Consider the following 16,052-nt stretch of genomic DNA (forward strand, 5'->3'; position numbering starts at 1 on the left):
TGGAGTGAGAGGAGATAAGATTTGGCAACTTTCTGGATATGTGGATTGAGATGATACTGAAATTGTGAATGTAGTTAACTAGAAAGATGGTAGTGCCCTTGACATTTTTGAAGCCAGTTTTCTACCCATTAGGCAGTCTTGTTAAAAAAGGAAATTATGTTAGTCTGGCATGGCTTGCTTTTAATGAAGCAGTGTTGGCTCCATGTGATCACAACTTCCTTAACTAGATATTCATGTGTCCTAGGATATTGCTAGGAGTCTGAGTCAAACACACTGCTGTTGTGGTTATTTTTAAATTGGCACAGCATTTGCTCTTCTTCAATTCTGTGGAGCTTCTCTTATTCTCCATAATCTGCTAGAGATCCATCTCAGTGGATCAGCAATCACCTTTATCTTTTCATTCAGTACTTGAGGATGTAGTTCATGTAGACCATGTGACTTGGACTCATCATCGGTAGCTATTTTATTTGCAAACCTTAAAGTACCATATATGTGTGATGATATTATTATTATTATTGTCATTATTACTATTATTTCCATACTTCGCTTAACATACAACCATTATTATTTTATCCATTACACTTTACAAGTCTTTTTCCTTGCAAGAGATAATATAAGCAAAATTAGACTTGAGAAATTGTGTCCTTTCTCTGTTGTCAGTTTTCATTGGCTCATCTACCCTGAACAGAGATCTTATCTCTTTCTTCATTCTCTTCTTTTCCATTGTAGATTTTTAAAAAAATCTTCTTGTTCTTGGCTTTCCTCAACTTGTTCTAAGCATTCCTGACACTATTCTTACAGGATTATGCTATAGTTTTAACTTCATCTTCTCTTGCCAGCCCTTGCTTTCGTTATTTGTTATTGTTCTTTTAGAATTTGTGCTGATTGGTAAATTCTCATACATCTATTAAACTCTTTAAGTAATATCCCTTTTGCCTGTTTATTGGAATTGTTTCACTTTGTGTTTTCAAAATTTCATTTTTGGGAACTTCTTATTCCTTCTGCTGACTTCATTCTGGAATTTTAAGTTGTGGGTTTCTAGCCATGATTTCTGTCAATACTTAGAAATCTTTTCTCCCAAAATATAGGATGCTTGATAAACTATTTCTGGCTTTCTTGAAATCCTGTGTCAAAAACTCTGATAGAGTAGTATACTTTGTCCCTGCAATCAGTTTCCTTTGTTGGTAAGAATAAGATCTTAACTAGATTCTCTCCCATCACTGGTTCCTCTGCCTTTTGAAGGAAAAACTCATCAGTTAAGTTAAGTTAAGTTAGAAACATATCTGCTCTTCTTTTGCTAGAGAGGGTTCTAGCAGATGTCCCAAATATTCAAGTCCTTCATCATTCCCTTTGTTCCACTCTCAAAATTTGTTCCCCAAATTATTCTTCTTTTTCTTCTTTCTGTCTAGGTGGTCTGTATTATTACTTCTATTTCTGTCTCGATAGATATTCTTTCAGATTCTGTCCAAAATGCTTTTACCTCATGGTTCCTAGATTTTATGTTGGTATGTCTGCTCAATATACAATGTTATTTCATTCTACTCATTTATCTATCCTGTATCTTATGAATAATAAATTTTTAGAGCCATATTCCAGCTGTAGATCTCATCTTACCAAGTCTCAGTGATAATGATGAGATCAAATTTGCCTCCTTTTGTTAAGATCTCTAGTTCTTACTTGAACTTATTTCATATGTCACTAGAAGGCTAGTATTGTGACTTCTTGACTGTGCTTTTGCAGAGTAAGATTCTAGAGCTGACCAGACTTCTCATCTTTTCAGACTTATCTCTGATTTGCTATAATCATTTTAGAGAGGTTATTCAGGCTGTGTCTGCATAAAAATTCTCATAGGTGAAGTCTGTACTACCTTTTGGGGCTAGAACTGGGTATGTTATTTCTTTGGTATAGATAACTCTTGATGAAGAAACTACTAATGGAGACTCTATAACTTAGGATCTTAACAGAGTTCTGGGGCTCACAGATAAGGTGAATTTCCCGGTCTGCCACTTTGAGTAAATGTCAGAAGTAGGGCTTGAACTCATGTCTTCTTAATTACAAGGTCAATTATCTACTATGCCACATCCTCTCTAATAATAACTTATCATTCACAATTCATAAATGATTACTTGATATAGATCTTGTAAGTGTCATATTGTGATTTTTGTTCTTAAAAACTCCTTGTGGAGTGTGGCAGAAAATGATAGGTCTTGTAGTCATTAATATCTCTTTGGTGATTTTACAAGTAACGTTTTTGTGTGGCTTCATATATATCAACAGATATTTAATGAATCATGATTTTAAAGGACAAATAACTTGCCTTTTAAATTCTCTTGAATTCCTAAATAATGCTATTTCTAAATCAGAACTCTTTAATAGGACCAAAATCTGTCAGCATATCTATAGGAAGCAAAATTTTATTTGTCTCCTGAACTTTCTCCCCTCTACCTGCTTTCCACAAGTCTGGTTGCAGTAAACAGAACTATGACCCACAGAGCAAGCATTACTGTTTACTCTATGCAGTTCACAAAATTACTGAATTTGACAGTTGGCAGGCACCTCGATGACTATCTGGCACAACTCATACATGAAAAGAATCACCACTATATTATATGATAGTTTCTTTTAGATTTGAGAATAAAACTTCATCCAATAAAATGTAGATTTATTAAAAAGAAAACAGGTTTTTGCCTCTCAAATTATATTTTGGCTAATAGCCAGCTACTCAAGTTGGGCAATGTAGGAGTGGTTCTAGTCCTTTTCTGCCCATGATTCACAGTGTAACTTCAAACAACTCAACTGCTCTCTCTAGTCTTCAGTTTATCCATCTATACAGTGAGAAATTTCGGTATGTGTAGGTGTCCCTATCAGCTCCAGCATCCTAAGATTGTTTGATATTGAAAGCAAAGGCTTTAGAGCAGGGGTTCTTCATCTTTTTTGTGACTTGAACATCTTTGGCAGTATGGACCCCTTTTCAGAATGATATATTTAAATACATAGAGTAGAACACATAGAATTACAAAGGAAACCAGTTTGAAATAGTTAGGTCCAAGACCTAAGTTCATGAACTCCAAGTTAAGATCCTCTGCCCTATCTCATTTATTAAGACATACCCACACACATCCATACATGTATGTATTGTGTGTGTATGCATATATGTATGTAGTTCTAACCTATAAAAATAAGACCCATTCACCATTTGATAAATTATTAAAGCATATGTGGAGTCAGTTTTCGAAGGAAGAAATCCAAACTATTAATAGCCATATGAAAAAATGTTTCAAATCACTTAATAATTAGAAAAATGCAAGTTAAATCAGCCCTGAGGTTCTGTCTCACATCCATCAGATTGGTGAAGTTGACCAAAAAAAAAGAAGAATACACAAATTTTAGAATTTTAGGGTTTCAGGGGAAAAGGCGCACCAATATACTGTTGGTGGAGTTCTGAATTCATATAAACATTCTTGAAGGCAATTTGGAACTATGACTAAAAAGTTACTATATTATGCATATTCTTTGACCTAACAATTCCATTACTAGACCTATACTCCAAAGAGATCAAAGAAAGAGGAAAAGAACCCATATATAAAAAAAAAATAGCAGCTCTTTTTGTGATGGCAAAGACTAAGGGTGTACATATTAGTTGACAAATGGCTGGATAAAATATAATATATGAATGTAATGAAATACTTTTGTAAGTAATGGTGGAGGGGGCAGAATTAGAGAAAGTTGGGAAGACATATGAATTGATATAGAGTAAAGTGAGCCGAACTGGGAGTTTATAATGTAAAGAAAAACAGCTTTAAAGGACTTAAGAACTCTGATCAACACAATACTCCAGTACAGTTCTGCAAGAGTTATGATGAAACATGCCATTCACCTACTGACAAAAAGAGGTGATGGACTCTGTGTAAGTTGTTATGTATGTGTATGTCTTGAATATGGCCGGGGTGGCAATTTGTTTTACTTGACTATGCATATTTGCTACAAGAATGATTGTTTTTTGGGAAGGTAGAGGAGAAGATAGGAGGGAGAGAAAATAATACTGACTGTGGATTTTTTTTGTTATTAATTTATTTTGATTTATCAGTAATCATTTCCATAAGCTTTTGAGTTTTAAATTTTTCTCCCTCTCCCTCCCCATATCCCTCCCCAAGACGGCATGCAATCTGATATAGGCTGTACATAAACATTCTTATTAAACATATTTTCATAGTAGTAATGTTGTAAGGAAGAATTAGAACCAATAGAAGGAACCACAAGAAAGAGGAAACAAAACAGAAGAAAAAAATGGATAGCAAGTAGTATACTTTGATCTGCATTCAAACTCCATAGTTCTTTCTTTGGATGTGGATAGCATTCTCTATCTTGAGACTTTTGGAGATGTCTTAGATCCTTGCGTTGCTGAGAAGGGCTAAGTCTGTCAAAGTTAGTCATCACATAGTGTTGCTGTAACTGTGTATAACATTTCCTTGGTTCTGCTCACTTTGCTCAGCATTAGTCCATACAGGTCTTTCCAGGTTTTTCTAAAATCTGCTTGCTCATCATTTCTTACAGCACAGTAGTATTCCATTGTATTCATATACCACAACTTGTTCAGCCATTCCCCAATTGTTTACCAACAATTCGCCTCAATTTCCAATTCTTTGCCACCACAAAAAGAGCTGCTATAAATATTTTTTATACATGTGGATCCTTTTCCTATTTTTATGATCTCCTTGGGAGCCCTAGAAATGTTATTGCTGGGTCAAATGGTATGCACATTCTGATTATGGATTTTTGTAAATTAATAAAATAATTAAAAAAACCTAGAATGAGTCCTTTATCATTAGAAAAGCAAAAAAAGAAGAGGGGCTAATTCTTACAGGAGTGCCAAAATCTCCTTGGATAGTAGTTATATAGTTAATGTTTCTTTACTAGGGATGGATAGTTCTGGAGACTGATTGAATTTAGGCCATAAGACCAAAGGAATAAGCAAAGCTGACCCTTAGGTTTTGAAGCTTATAACTGGGAGAATGTTACTACCACCAGTAGAAATGTGGAGATCATGAGGGTCAGAATAAAGGTTGTTGAGTTTGAGGATCTAGTGGGACATGTAAGTAGTAGCCCCAGGGACAGCTATAGCTGAAGAGCTGAAGTTGTGGATTTGGGAGTAACCAACATAGAATTCAGCATTGATGTTACAGCTTTGGATAAGCTTGTAAGAGGAGAAACAATATTGAAAAAGCTTGACAAGATGACTGACTGATTGGGATAGTAATTTGTTGCACATTGCTTTACATAATTGGTCAGGTGTATGGTTCTTCAGGAGTAGATTCCAATATGAAGATGTTAGTGAGGGGGGAAAACACCTTCCTGAGCTGTCGACATCTTAGTGAACTCTCAGACATAGCTTTGAATGAAAAAATTTATGAAGAGTCACATATAAAGATAATTAAATAATGCAGATAAATAACCTCTTATCTCAATCTTTTCCCCTTCAGTATTTTACCATCACAAGATCAAGAGTGTCCTAATTGTTTGCCGTAACTACCAGTGTAACTTTGCTTATTTAGAAAAGAATGGAGGCATCTTGGTAGAGTGAAAAAGGTCAGAAGGAGCATCATTCTCCCAGGGTTCCCAGCCTTTCTCTGACTTTGGACAAGTTATTTACCCTCCCTGGCGTCAGCTAAGCACTTCAGTGGATAGACCAATGGACTTGGAGCCAGCAAGATCCAAGTTCAGATTCAGCTTCAGAGACTAAAGAGCATTGTGACCCTGGACAATTCACTTAACTGATTCCTGCCTTGATTTCCTTATCTGTAAGATGGGAATAATAATGGTTTCTACCTCTCATGGTTGTGACCCCTTTAAAAAAAAAAACACTATAAATGCTAGCTATTAATAATAATGAAAATTATTGTTGTTATATTTTTTAATCTCCAAAATGAAGAGGACTGGATTAGATAGTCTCTGAGACCCTTTCCAGTCCCAGATCTGGGATCTTTTGATCCTATGAATAGTGGCTCTGAGGTGAATATTAACATTAACATTTCCTCATTCATTCAGCAAAGATTTGTCACATGTGTGCTCTGTGTGGATCATTGTGTTAAAAGCCCTTGGAGAATAGACACTAATTAGTTAAGATATGGTCATTGTAGTTAAGTAGCTTATAGTCTAGTAGGAGGATAAAATGTAAGTGTAGTGTGAGATCTGAAAATATGCATTGGGAGTGGGGAGTAGTTTCAGGAAAAGGTTCCAGGAAGAAGTGAAATTTGAGTTTGACTTTAAAAGAAAATAATTCGACCAGTGAAGAAGAGGAAGGAAATTTTAGCATTGAGTACAAAAGGAGCAGAACAGAAGCAGCAGAATACAGGGCCTGTTTGAGGGATAGATCACAGTTCAGGTTCAAGCAGAGTGTGTGAGGAGACTGGGGAAATAGGAAGGTGCTTGATTGTAGAGGTTCTTGAGTATCAAGGAATTTTGAATTTTACTCAGTAGAGACTGACATTTTTGATTATCATTTGTTGTGGGCTAGATGATAGTACAGTTAGATTAATTCAGAAGAAGTTTATTGGTCAGATTGAAAGAATAGTCATTAATGGTTCCATGTCAACTTGAAAGGAGGTCTCCAGTGGAATGTACCAGGGATCTTTTGCTTGATTCTGTGCTGGTTTAAAATTTTTAATTAATTACATGAATAAAGACATAGTTGACAACCTTATCAAATTTGCAGATGACTTTAGCCTGGGAGACAGTCAGCAAACTAGGTAACAGGATCAGAATCCAAGGTTTCCTTATCTCTACTTTGTAAACGTCTTATATATTCCTGTATATTTACATGTTTCTCACCCCTTAGAATAATTGCTTCTTAAGAATAGTTACTTTTATGTTTTTGTATTTGTAGCCCCAGCACTTACCATAGGGCCTGGCACATACATAGTAAGGACTTGTTGAATAGCTTTTGATCTTTACATATTAGAGCATTTTATTGAATCTAACAAAATACAATTTGATAAGAGTAAATTAAAACTTTTAGACTTGAGTTTAAGAAGTCAGTTTCATCAGTACAAGATAAGGGAGGAATGGTTAGACAAATAGCTTTTCTGACAAGATCTTAGAATTTTAATGGACTGTAAGTTTAATATGAGTTGAGTGACTGCCACAGGAAGTACTAAGTTCTCTCAGAGTGGAGATCTTCAAGCAAAGGTTAGATGACCATTTATCAAGTGTGTTGTAGTGGGGTTTCTTTTATGAGGATGGATTATACTACATGGTCACTAATGTTTCTTCCAAATATGAAAGTTTTTAATCATTTTATTTTGAGAGTGCTATGACCAGATCTATATGTAAAAATCTTATTTAAGCATCATTATGAAGGATGAAAAGAAGAGGGAGTAGAGATTAGGGATGGAAAAATATGATAGGAATCTGGCAGTAGTCTGGTCAAGTGGTAGTATATTAGGGTATATTTGGTAATAGAGAGTTAGGGATGAGTGCCACAAATTGGAAAGGTAGAATCAATAGTACTTAATACCTCGAGGGAGGTGAGAGAGAAGAATCATTGATAACTTAAAGGAACAGAAAAATATTACAAGACAAACTTTGGAGCAGCACTTAAAATACAAAATTGGGAATAGGATGAGGTACCATTGAAGGAAACTAAAAAAGTAAAGGGGGGATAAATGTAGAAGCAGGGTTATTGGGTATCTCTAAAAACAGTGGAAGAGAGAATATCTAAAAGGTGTATGGTTACCAGTATCATGTACTTCAGAGAGGTATAAGAGGGTGAAGATGGAAAAAAGCCTATTTTATATGACAAAAGGTTACTGATAATCTTTGAGACAACAATTTCACTAATGTGGTAGGAGGTAAAACTGAATAACCAGTGGTTATAGAGAATGGTCCTAGAGTTATCTGTCGTGGAGTGATAGATTTTTACCTCCTAGCCGATCAAAGGCCTGAAAAGCAGTAAAATAGTATGATAATTTTCTTTCAAGATGAAAGGAATATCAGGAATTTGAATAAAGCATAGGCACTTTGAGCAGTTGGTGGTATTGAGATGGAGCTTGGTGTCATCTGCCATCCATAAATACATATGTTCATTTGGATCCACGTGCCTTGAAGCATAGCCTCCTTTGCTGACAAAGATGTGCCTGACATCGTTCATGTAGGCCATAGTAGAGATTCTCTATCCTTAGTGCTTTTTGAGTTGAGAGGAGGAGTGAAAGACATGTTTTACATTTAATTAATAGAAATTTATGAGAATATTAATAGATCAGTGGAGATGAGCCTGAATGTCTGAAATATTTAGCTTGGTTCATGTTTGCATGTATTATATATCAAATAGAGAAGATGCAAAATTTGATTATTCCTTTGATCTTGGCACTTCTTGGAGAATCTGTGTATAGATAGTCTGTATACATACGTGTGTGTGTGTGTGTGTGTGTGTGTGTGTGTGTGTGTGTGTGTGTAGAGAGAGAGAGAGAGATGAATCTGTAGGGTAGTTGCTACAGGGTAACCTTTTTCCATTGTTGCTTGTTTGAGACTGTAGCAATGGAACTGGATTGGTACTGTGGAGCTTTCATTAGTTTCTTTACCTTATGCTTTGACTTGTTTTGTTCCCTTAGATTATCTTGACCTTGGAATTGGGACCATGATAATTTAAAATATTATAATTGGTGATAATATAATTGATATTGATTAATAACAATTGATAATTGATTCAGTAATTATTGATTAATACAATTGATAATTGATGCCGTAATTATTATAGTTATTGTTCAATTCTATATTGTACTTCAGATTTTTGATGGAAAAATATTAAATGTAACTAGGATAGAATTCTCAAATGAATGAATTTTACTATCTTTGTGATTCTACAACAGTGAGTAAAGTCTTCCTTTGGGGTGTGCTAATGATCCTTTCAGAATTAAGGGCCATGAATCAAGTTCTTTTGTACATACATATACATATACATATACATATACATATACATATACATATACATATACATATACACATACATATATACACACATACATATATACATATATACATATATATACACATATATATACATATACACACACACACACACACACACACACATATACACACACACACAGACACAGCCTTTTTTGTATAAGGAGTAGATCGATGGATACATCATATCATACCCAGGGAATCTTGAAGAAACCAGATCATTGCAGATAGCAGGGCGTCTTGCATAGGACTTCCAGAAGAATAAGCATTAAAGTCAGATCCCAAAATCTCTTTTCTCATCTACATATATCTTTTTCATTGGTAAGAGTTTCTGGTGAAATTACCACCCACTTTTTCAGTATATATACTGTTGGTAATAAAAGAATAGCCAGTGGATAATTGTTGATTTATCTATAAAGATCATTGAATGATTATAAAATTCTTATGACCTTTCTGCCCAAGTTTTTTAATATTTTACCTAATGGTTAGGCTTGTTTTCTGAAGTATATTTTTGAGGATGCATAATGAAATTATGTATCAATATAAAAGCTAGTAGTAATTATATGATGTTAAATTTTTGAACTATTATCTTTATTGGCCCAAAATGAGCCTGAAACAAGAAATATAATTCTTTCTGAATTCCTTCTTCTTTATAGGTCTCTCCAATGGTCCTGAAGCAGTGGAAATTGACGGCCTTCAGGAAGTGCCTCTCTGTAGCTGTCGAATGGAAACTCCAAAAAGTCGTGAGATTACCACTTTAGCTAACAATCAGTGTATGGCCACTGAAAGTGTAGACAATGAGGTAAATGACATCAGTTTTCCTGTACATACAGAAAATGAAATTATTAACATCAGCATCAGGAAGCAAAGCTTTTCCAATTTGTTAAGAAAAACAAGCTTTTGAAGGATCAAACCCCTTTGTAGCAGCATCAAGGATTTTGGAAATCAGGAAATTGTCATATATTTAGGAAATTTTATCTAGTAGTGAACTCTCTATGCAGATCCACTTAAATAAAATTAGTTTTAGACTTCGTGTTATGTTTTTGTAATGCCTTTCCATTACACCTTACTTCCCTTCATACACTCTTGAATCGTGATGCTGGTTTTCTTTCTGTTCCTTGAACAAAACACTCCCATTTCTTGGCTCTCTGCATTTTCTTTTGTTGTCTCTCATGCCTGGATTGCTCTCCCTCTTCATCTGGCCTCCTGGCTTCCCTGACTTCCTTCTGTTTTGCAACTAAAATCCCATCTTCTACAGAAAGCCTTTCCTGTCCTCTCTTAACTCTAGTGCTTCCTCTCTTTTAATTATTTTTCCTTTACATAGCATGTTTGTATATATTTGTTTGCTTCTTTTCTCTTCTATTAGATTGTGAGCTCCTTGAGAGCAGAGACTATCTTTTCCTCTTTTTGTATCTGTAGCACTTAGTCGTAGTGCTTGGTACATAGTAAATGCATAATAAATGTTTATTGACTTATCAACTCATAGAAATGAAGGATTTTACACAAATTAACATTTGTTGAGTGAAAGTGAATGTACGAGTGTTTTTAAATGAAGACTAATGAGTATTTCTGTTAAGTTCTCTTCTGTCCTGCTATCATTCTAGAGGTAAAGGCTGAGCTTTTGGTTTATTGTTTCATTTTCATTAAATTAGAAGCCCAGCCTGGTATAGCTAATTTTCACTTACCTAAGTTGAAACTGTCTACATCATGCACATATTATTTTCTCTAGCAGAGTATGCATTTTCTCATAAATCTGCACAACTTGACAGATTTGATATTGATTTCAGACAATTGTTCACTCTCTTAGAACATTCAAGTTACTCCATATACCACTGAGTAAATGTATGGTACTTAATTCTTTGGGAATCTAAAGTTCCAAGGATTAGTTTTGTGACCTGATAGTTACTTCCTTTCCTTTGACCAGGTCTTTTGACCACCTTCCTTTATCCCAGCTTCTCAAGCAGACTTTACACAAGATTTTCTGGATTTCCCATTTCCATTATTTGCTTTCTCTGAAGCTCTCTCTGCCTCTACTGTGTCTAAGCTTCCTCCCTAACATTGCTTAACTGTCCCTTCTTTATCCTAGCTTAATCTCCTAGTCAGGAAAGGTTGAAGGGGAAAGTACTAAGAAAAAAAGATGGCCAGGAGAGAAATGATTTCTTTGACTCCTGGAATCCTCTTCTATTACTTCTTCAGCAGTTGTAAGGAGCCTAACCATGGCAAGGCATGACTGGGCTCAATTAAAATGTAGAGAGAAGAGAAAATGGCCTTAGTGCCCAGGCTTCCAGACTCCTTTTTCTTTTATATGAATGTTTGGATTTTTGAGTCAAATCAGTAGTGGTTGCTGTGGCAAGAATTTTCTTGTCTACTTGTAGAAAAAAAGCAGACACTAGAGGATTAGGCACCTAAGAGACCAGTACAAATGGTCATGATTTTCCACTCTCATACCTAGGTCTTCCTGGGCACTGTATAAGCTTCCTGACTTTCTTACTAATTGATTTATGTTTCCCTGGGACATACTCAGCTTCTTTGGGATTCAGACTCCATCGAGAGGCTATCATTTCTTATGGGATTTCTTCTGTCTTAGATACTCTGTGTAAATGAGCCCTGTGATTAGTTGGGATTACTGAGAATTGACTGTGGTTTTGGTTTTAGAGAATAAAAGAATTGAAAAAACCTCAGTGATGGAAATTTGATTTTTGCAACTGGTTAAGAAATAAATAACCCAAAGTAGAATATTTATAACAAGTTTTCAGTAGTTGCCTGGTTTTCAAAATAGATAATTACAGGTTGGTCTGCTTTTCCCTGACTTTACAATGGTAACTTCTGTGGAAAATATAGTGAAAGTCTTTCAGTTTAAACACTTTTCTATCCATGTGAACCTAGTGAAATTAATAGTCATAATAATAACTTGAATTTTTTACAGTGTTTTGGTCACATTCTTAAAAAGATCTGTGATCTCATTGATTTGGAAATTCCCTCCAAAAATGCAGATTATGTCAGGGGAGCATTCTTGTTGTCCACTCCTTACTTTGCTGTGTGACAGGCCTATCCACTCTTTCTATCATGTGATTCCTCAGTGAAATTAAATGATGCTTTATAATTTGTGAATATCCTTTGCCATATATTATCATATTTTGATCTGAAAAATTCTATGACATAGGTAAAGCAATTATTATATTCCTGTTTTATAGATGAAGAAATTAAGTTCCCCAAAAGTTAACTACCTTGCTTAAAACTCTACAACCAGTAGGTGCCAAAGCTTGAACTGGAACCAAAAGATCTTAGTACAGTCTTCTACCATTCTGACTCATGTTTTTAAACTTTTGGTGTTTTTTGGTACATTCTTGAATTTGTGCAAATAAGAAATCAAGGACAATTTTGTAACTTAAATCAGGCTATCACAGAGAGAGTTTTAGTTAATTTACTTGAGCAGTATATATCATTAGTATGAATATCCTTATCACATATGAAATACTTCAATTCATTTACCTTTTGGTAAAGTGATAAATTTCTTTCTGTGAAGATTCTTCTTGTCTCTAAAACAAGACTTTTTGCTTTTCACCTGTTTATAAGCTCCTGTGGAAGCTTAAGTTCACTGAATAAAAGCTTTTTTTCCCCCTTTGGGTAATTGACTCCATCATTTTGTAATTGAATTTGCTTTTATTGCTGTGATTGCAGTTGGGCAGATGCACAAACAGTGTGGTTAAATACGAATTGATGCGTCCATCAAATAATGTCCAGCTCTTGGTGCTATGTGAGGACCACAGAGGGAAAATGGTGAAACATCAATGCTGCCCTGGTTGTGGGTACTTCTGCACAGCTGTAAGTCTGAAGTTGATCCTAGATGTGATTTTCCATTTGCATTGCATAATATCAGTTACATATATTTCTAATAAACTTTACTTTGCTCTGTTTTATTCATCCATATATACCTTCCCTCTTGCATTACTCCAGATTGTTTTTCTTTGATCTGTCATGTATATGTCAACTGTGAAAAGACAATTTAAAAAATAATATTTTGAGAATTGGACCATCATTTTATTTTTTAAAGCATTGAGAAACATGGCTCTTTTCTCCTCTCTTCTGTAGTGACTCTTTATCGCCAAACCCTAAAAGTGTTATCTCATTCTCTGCTATTGGTTAATTAGAAATGATGACCCACCAATCAAGGAATATGCTTTCTTTCTAGTGTTGTCTTTACCCTGCACTAAGTTAATACTTTTGCTTTTTGGTGAGGCGATTAGGGTTAAGTGACTTGCCCAGGGTCACACAGCTTGTAAGTGTTAAGTGTCTGAGACTGGATTTGAACTCAGGTCCTCCTGACTCCAAGGCCAGAGCTCTTTTCACTGCGCCACCTAGCTGCCCCAACATTTTTGTTTAGGAGCACAAAGCTAAGACTGATTTCCTTTGAGTCTTCTTTTCGGTTTTCTCATGTTCTCTTCATACATTCTTTAAAGATTTTGTTGCATTGAATTGAAATAGTAGAGGAACCAAATTTTAAATCTGTGCATTTATACTTAATTCATGAAATATGAATGTATTTGTCTGTCTTCTTTGTTAAATACTACTCTTTCTTGCCTATAATTTTATTTACATTTATGTATCACTTTACACATACAAAATGTGTTATCTCATCTGAGCCCCACTGCAACTATAAAGTCAGCTTAGTAATATGCCCCCTCTTTATATATAAGAAAACTGGGTCTCAAACAGGTTAAGTAACTTACCTAAAAGCACATGGCCAGTAAGGGAGCAAGCCAGTCTGTGTGACCGGCAGGTCTTTGGACTCTCTCTTAAAGTTTAGGATTTTTTAACATGTAACAGAGAATTTAGTTTTTAAAAAATATTTTGATAACTTTATTTTAATATGGTTTGTTTCCTTTGCAATTCTATGTATTTCATGTGTTTAAAGTATTATTCTGAGGAAGTCTATATGCTTCTCCAGACTACCAGGAGTCCATGACACACAAAAAAAGTTAAGAACTCCTGTTCTAGTTCTTTTTGCCTTCCCATAATGACTATTATAAGAATCACTTAATATTGGTAAGCTGCTTTGTTCTTCTGAATTAAAAATATTTTGTAATAGCCAGATTGTTTTAAATAATTAGGGCATATTAAATATTTTTTGCAAAAAAATCTAATACCATGTTTCTTTGTAAAGGAAACACATCTTTAGAATTCCTAAATGACATCTTTCATGATTTCTGCTGCTTTTCTCAAATTTCATCATGGCTTGTTTCACGATTTTTGCCATTTTTGCGATTCCTAAAATGTGTATTAGACCCTCTTCTACTCAAATTTGTACAAGTTGCAGAGTTGATAATATTGCAGATTATGATGGCTGATACTTGAAGATTTGGAGTTCTATTTTGTGTTGCAGAAACTCCTTTACATCTTTAATATTTCTTCTATTTCTTTGCTTTCAGTAAAACTTGGCATCTGTCTCACAAAACCTCCCCTCTCCCCACTGTCTCCTCTTCATGAAGTAGAGATAGGCCTTGTATTGCTCATTTTCGCCCCCTGCAAACCATTGTGCCGTTAGTATCATTCAGTGACTTCTTCCATTTTGAAGTCCATGCCATCAATTAAATCAGCCATTTCTCATTCTTGTCATCTTTGTCTTTTGATCTCTAAGACACACTCCTACTTTACTCCATGGTTTTGGCACTTGGCTTATATATTCTCCCACAACAACAATAGCAGCAGCAGCAACATTTAGATAGCATTTTTAGATTTGTTATTTTATTTGATCCTTACAAAAGCCCTATGAGGTAATTGCTGTTAACACTCACATTTTATAGATGAGGAAAATGAATTAGAGAGAGGTCAATTGACTTGCTCAGGGTCACAGTGCCAGTAATTATGAGGCAGGATTTGAATTCCTTTCTTCCTGACTTGAAGCCTAACAACTTATCCACTAGGCCACCAAGTCTGCATTATTCTTAGTGAATTCAACACTTAGCAAAGGTTTATGACCATTTTAACATTCTGACCTTACAATTCTTCACCTCTTTAACTCCACTAGAGTTAACTCATCTTCATCCACACATTGACATGTTTATATCTTAGACTCTGTTGTTATTTAGAATGGTTCTTCCACAGTCACCTTATATTTGAATATATTCTCTTCAATAATTTTGATCCATAGTCCTTTTCCGCCTAGTCACTGACACTACTTTTGTTCTCTTACTCTCATTAGGAATCTTTCTACTTTAGATCCAGACCATCCAATATATATTTCAACTTTCCTAGTCTTCACTAAATTTTTTTTTCTGTATTTTTACCTGACTTCTTTCATTCCTATATCAGAACAAAAAGTGTCTTATCTCTTTGACAGGGGGTTGATACCTCCTGAATTACTTTTATCTCATTTGCTACCACTTTTTCTGGGACCTTTTCCCATCATTCTCTAGATTTCTGTTAGTTCTTGTTTGGATTCTCCCTATCCTAAAAAAGAAACTAACTTTACCCTGCTATTAAAACCACTAAGTTACATAGTAGCTTCTCTCTCCTTCCCTTTTCCACAAGGCTTTTTTTTTTTTTTTTTTTTTTTTTGCTTTTATTTTGAGGCAATCAGAGTTAAGTGACTTGCTCAGGGTCACACAGCTAGTAAGTGTCAAGTGTCTGGGACTGGATTTGAACTCAGGTCCTCCTGACTCCAAGGCCAGAGCTCTATATACTGCACCACCTAGCTGCCCCATCCACAAGGCTTCTTAAAAGAATCATTTACTGCTTCATCTTTCTCAGCCCTTACTCATTAACAGTTTGCAATATCATTTTATTTTCTTGACAGTTGGTTGAAATTACTTTTTCTAAGTTCATTAGTGATCTTCCTGATTAAGAGATCCAGAAACATTTTCTTAGTCCTCTTCTTCCTTGATTTCTGTACATTAGAAGTTCTCAAACTTTTTTGGTCTTGGGGACCACTTTACACTCTTAAAAAAATTATTGAGGATTTCCCCAAAGAACTTTTGTTTATGTGAGTTATATTTATAGATATTTACCATTTTAGAAAATAATTTACCATTTAGAAAATAGTATTATTATGAAAATAGTTTTGACCTTGTGGAGCCCAGGAAAGGGTCTCT

The 16,052-nt window shown here is 34.9% G+C and overlaps 1 protein-coding gene across 7 annotated transcripts in view; it reads left to right on the plus strand.

The window, feature by feature from the left end:
- The window catches only part of EHMT1 (euchromatic histone lysine methyltransferase 1), a 293,851-nt gene that overhangs the window by 182,807 nt on the left and 94,992 nt on the right, over positions 1 to 16,052 (plus strand). For all 7 annotated transcript variants that reach the window (XM_027849525.1, XM_027849531.1, XM_027849548.1 and 4 more), the window contains 2 exons: positions 9,618 to 9,763; positions 12,643 to 12,786. In XM_027849525.1, the coding sequence (XP_027705326.1) occupies positions 9,618 to 9,763; positions 12,643 to 12,786 (290 nt within the window). The remainder of the gene's footprint in view (positions 1 to 9,617; positions 9,764 to 12,642; positions 12,787 to 16,052) is intronic.

Source organism: Vombatus ursinus, unplaced genomic scaffold, assembly GCF_900497805.2.
Source record: "Vombatus ursinus unplaced genomic scaffold, bare-nosed wombat genome assembly UNPS02000580.1, whole genome shotgun sequence".
Taxonomy (NCBI): domain Eukaryota; kingdom Metazoa; phylum Chordata; class Mammalia; order Diprotodontia; family Vombatidae; genus Vombatus; species Vombatus ursinus.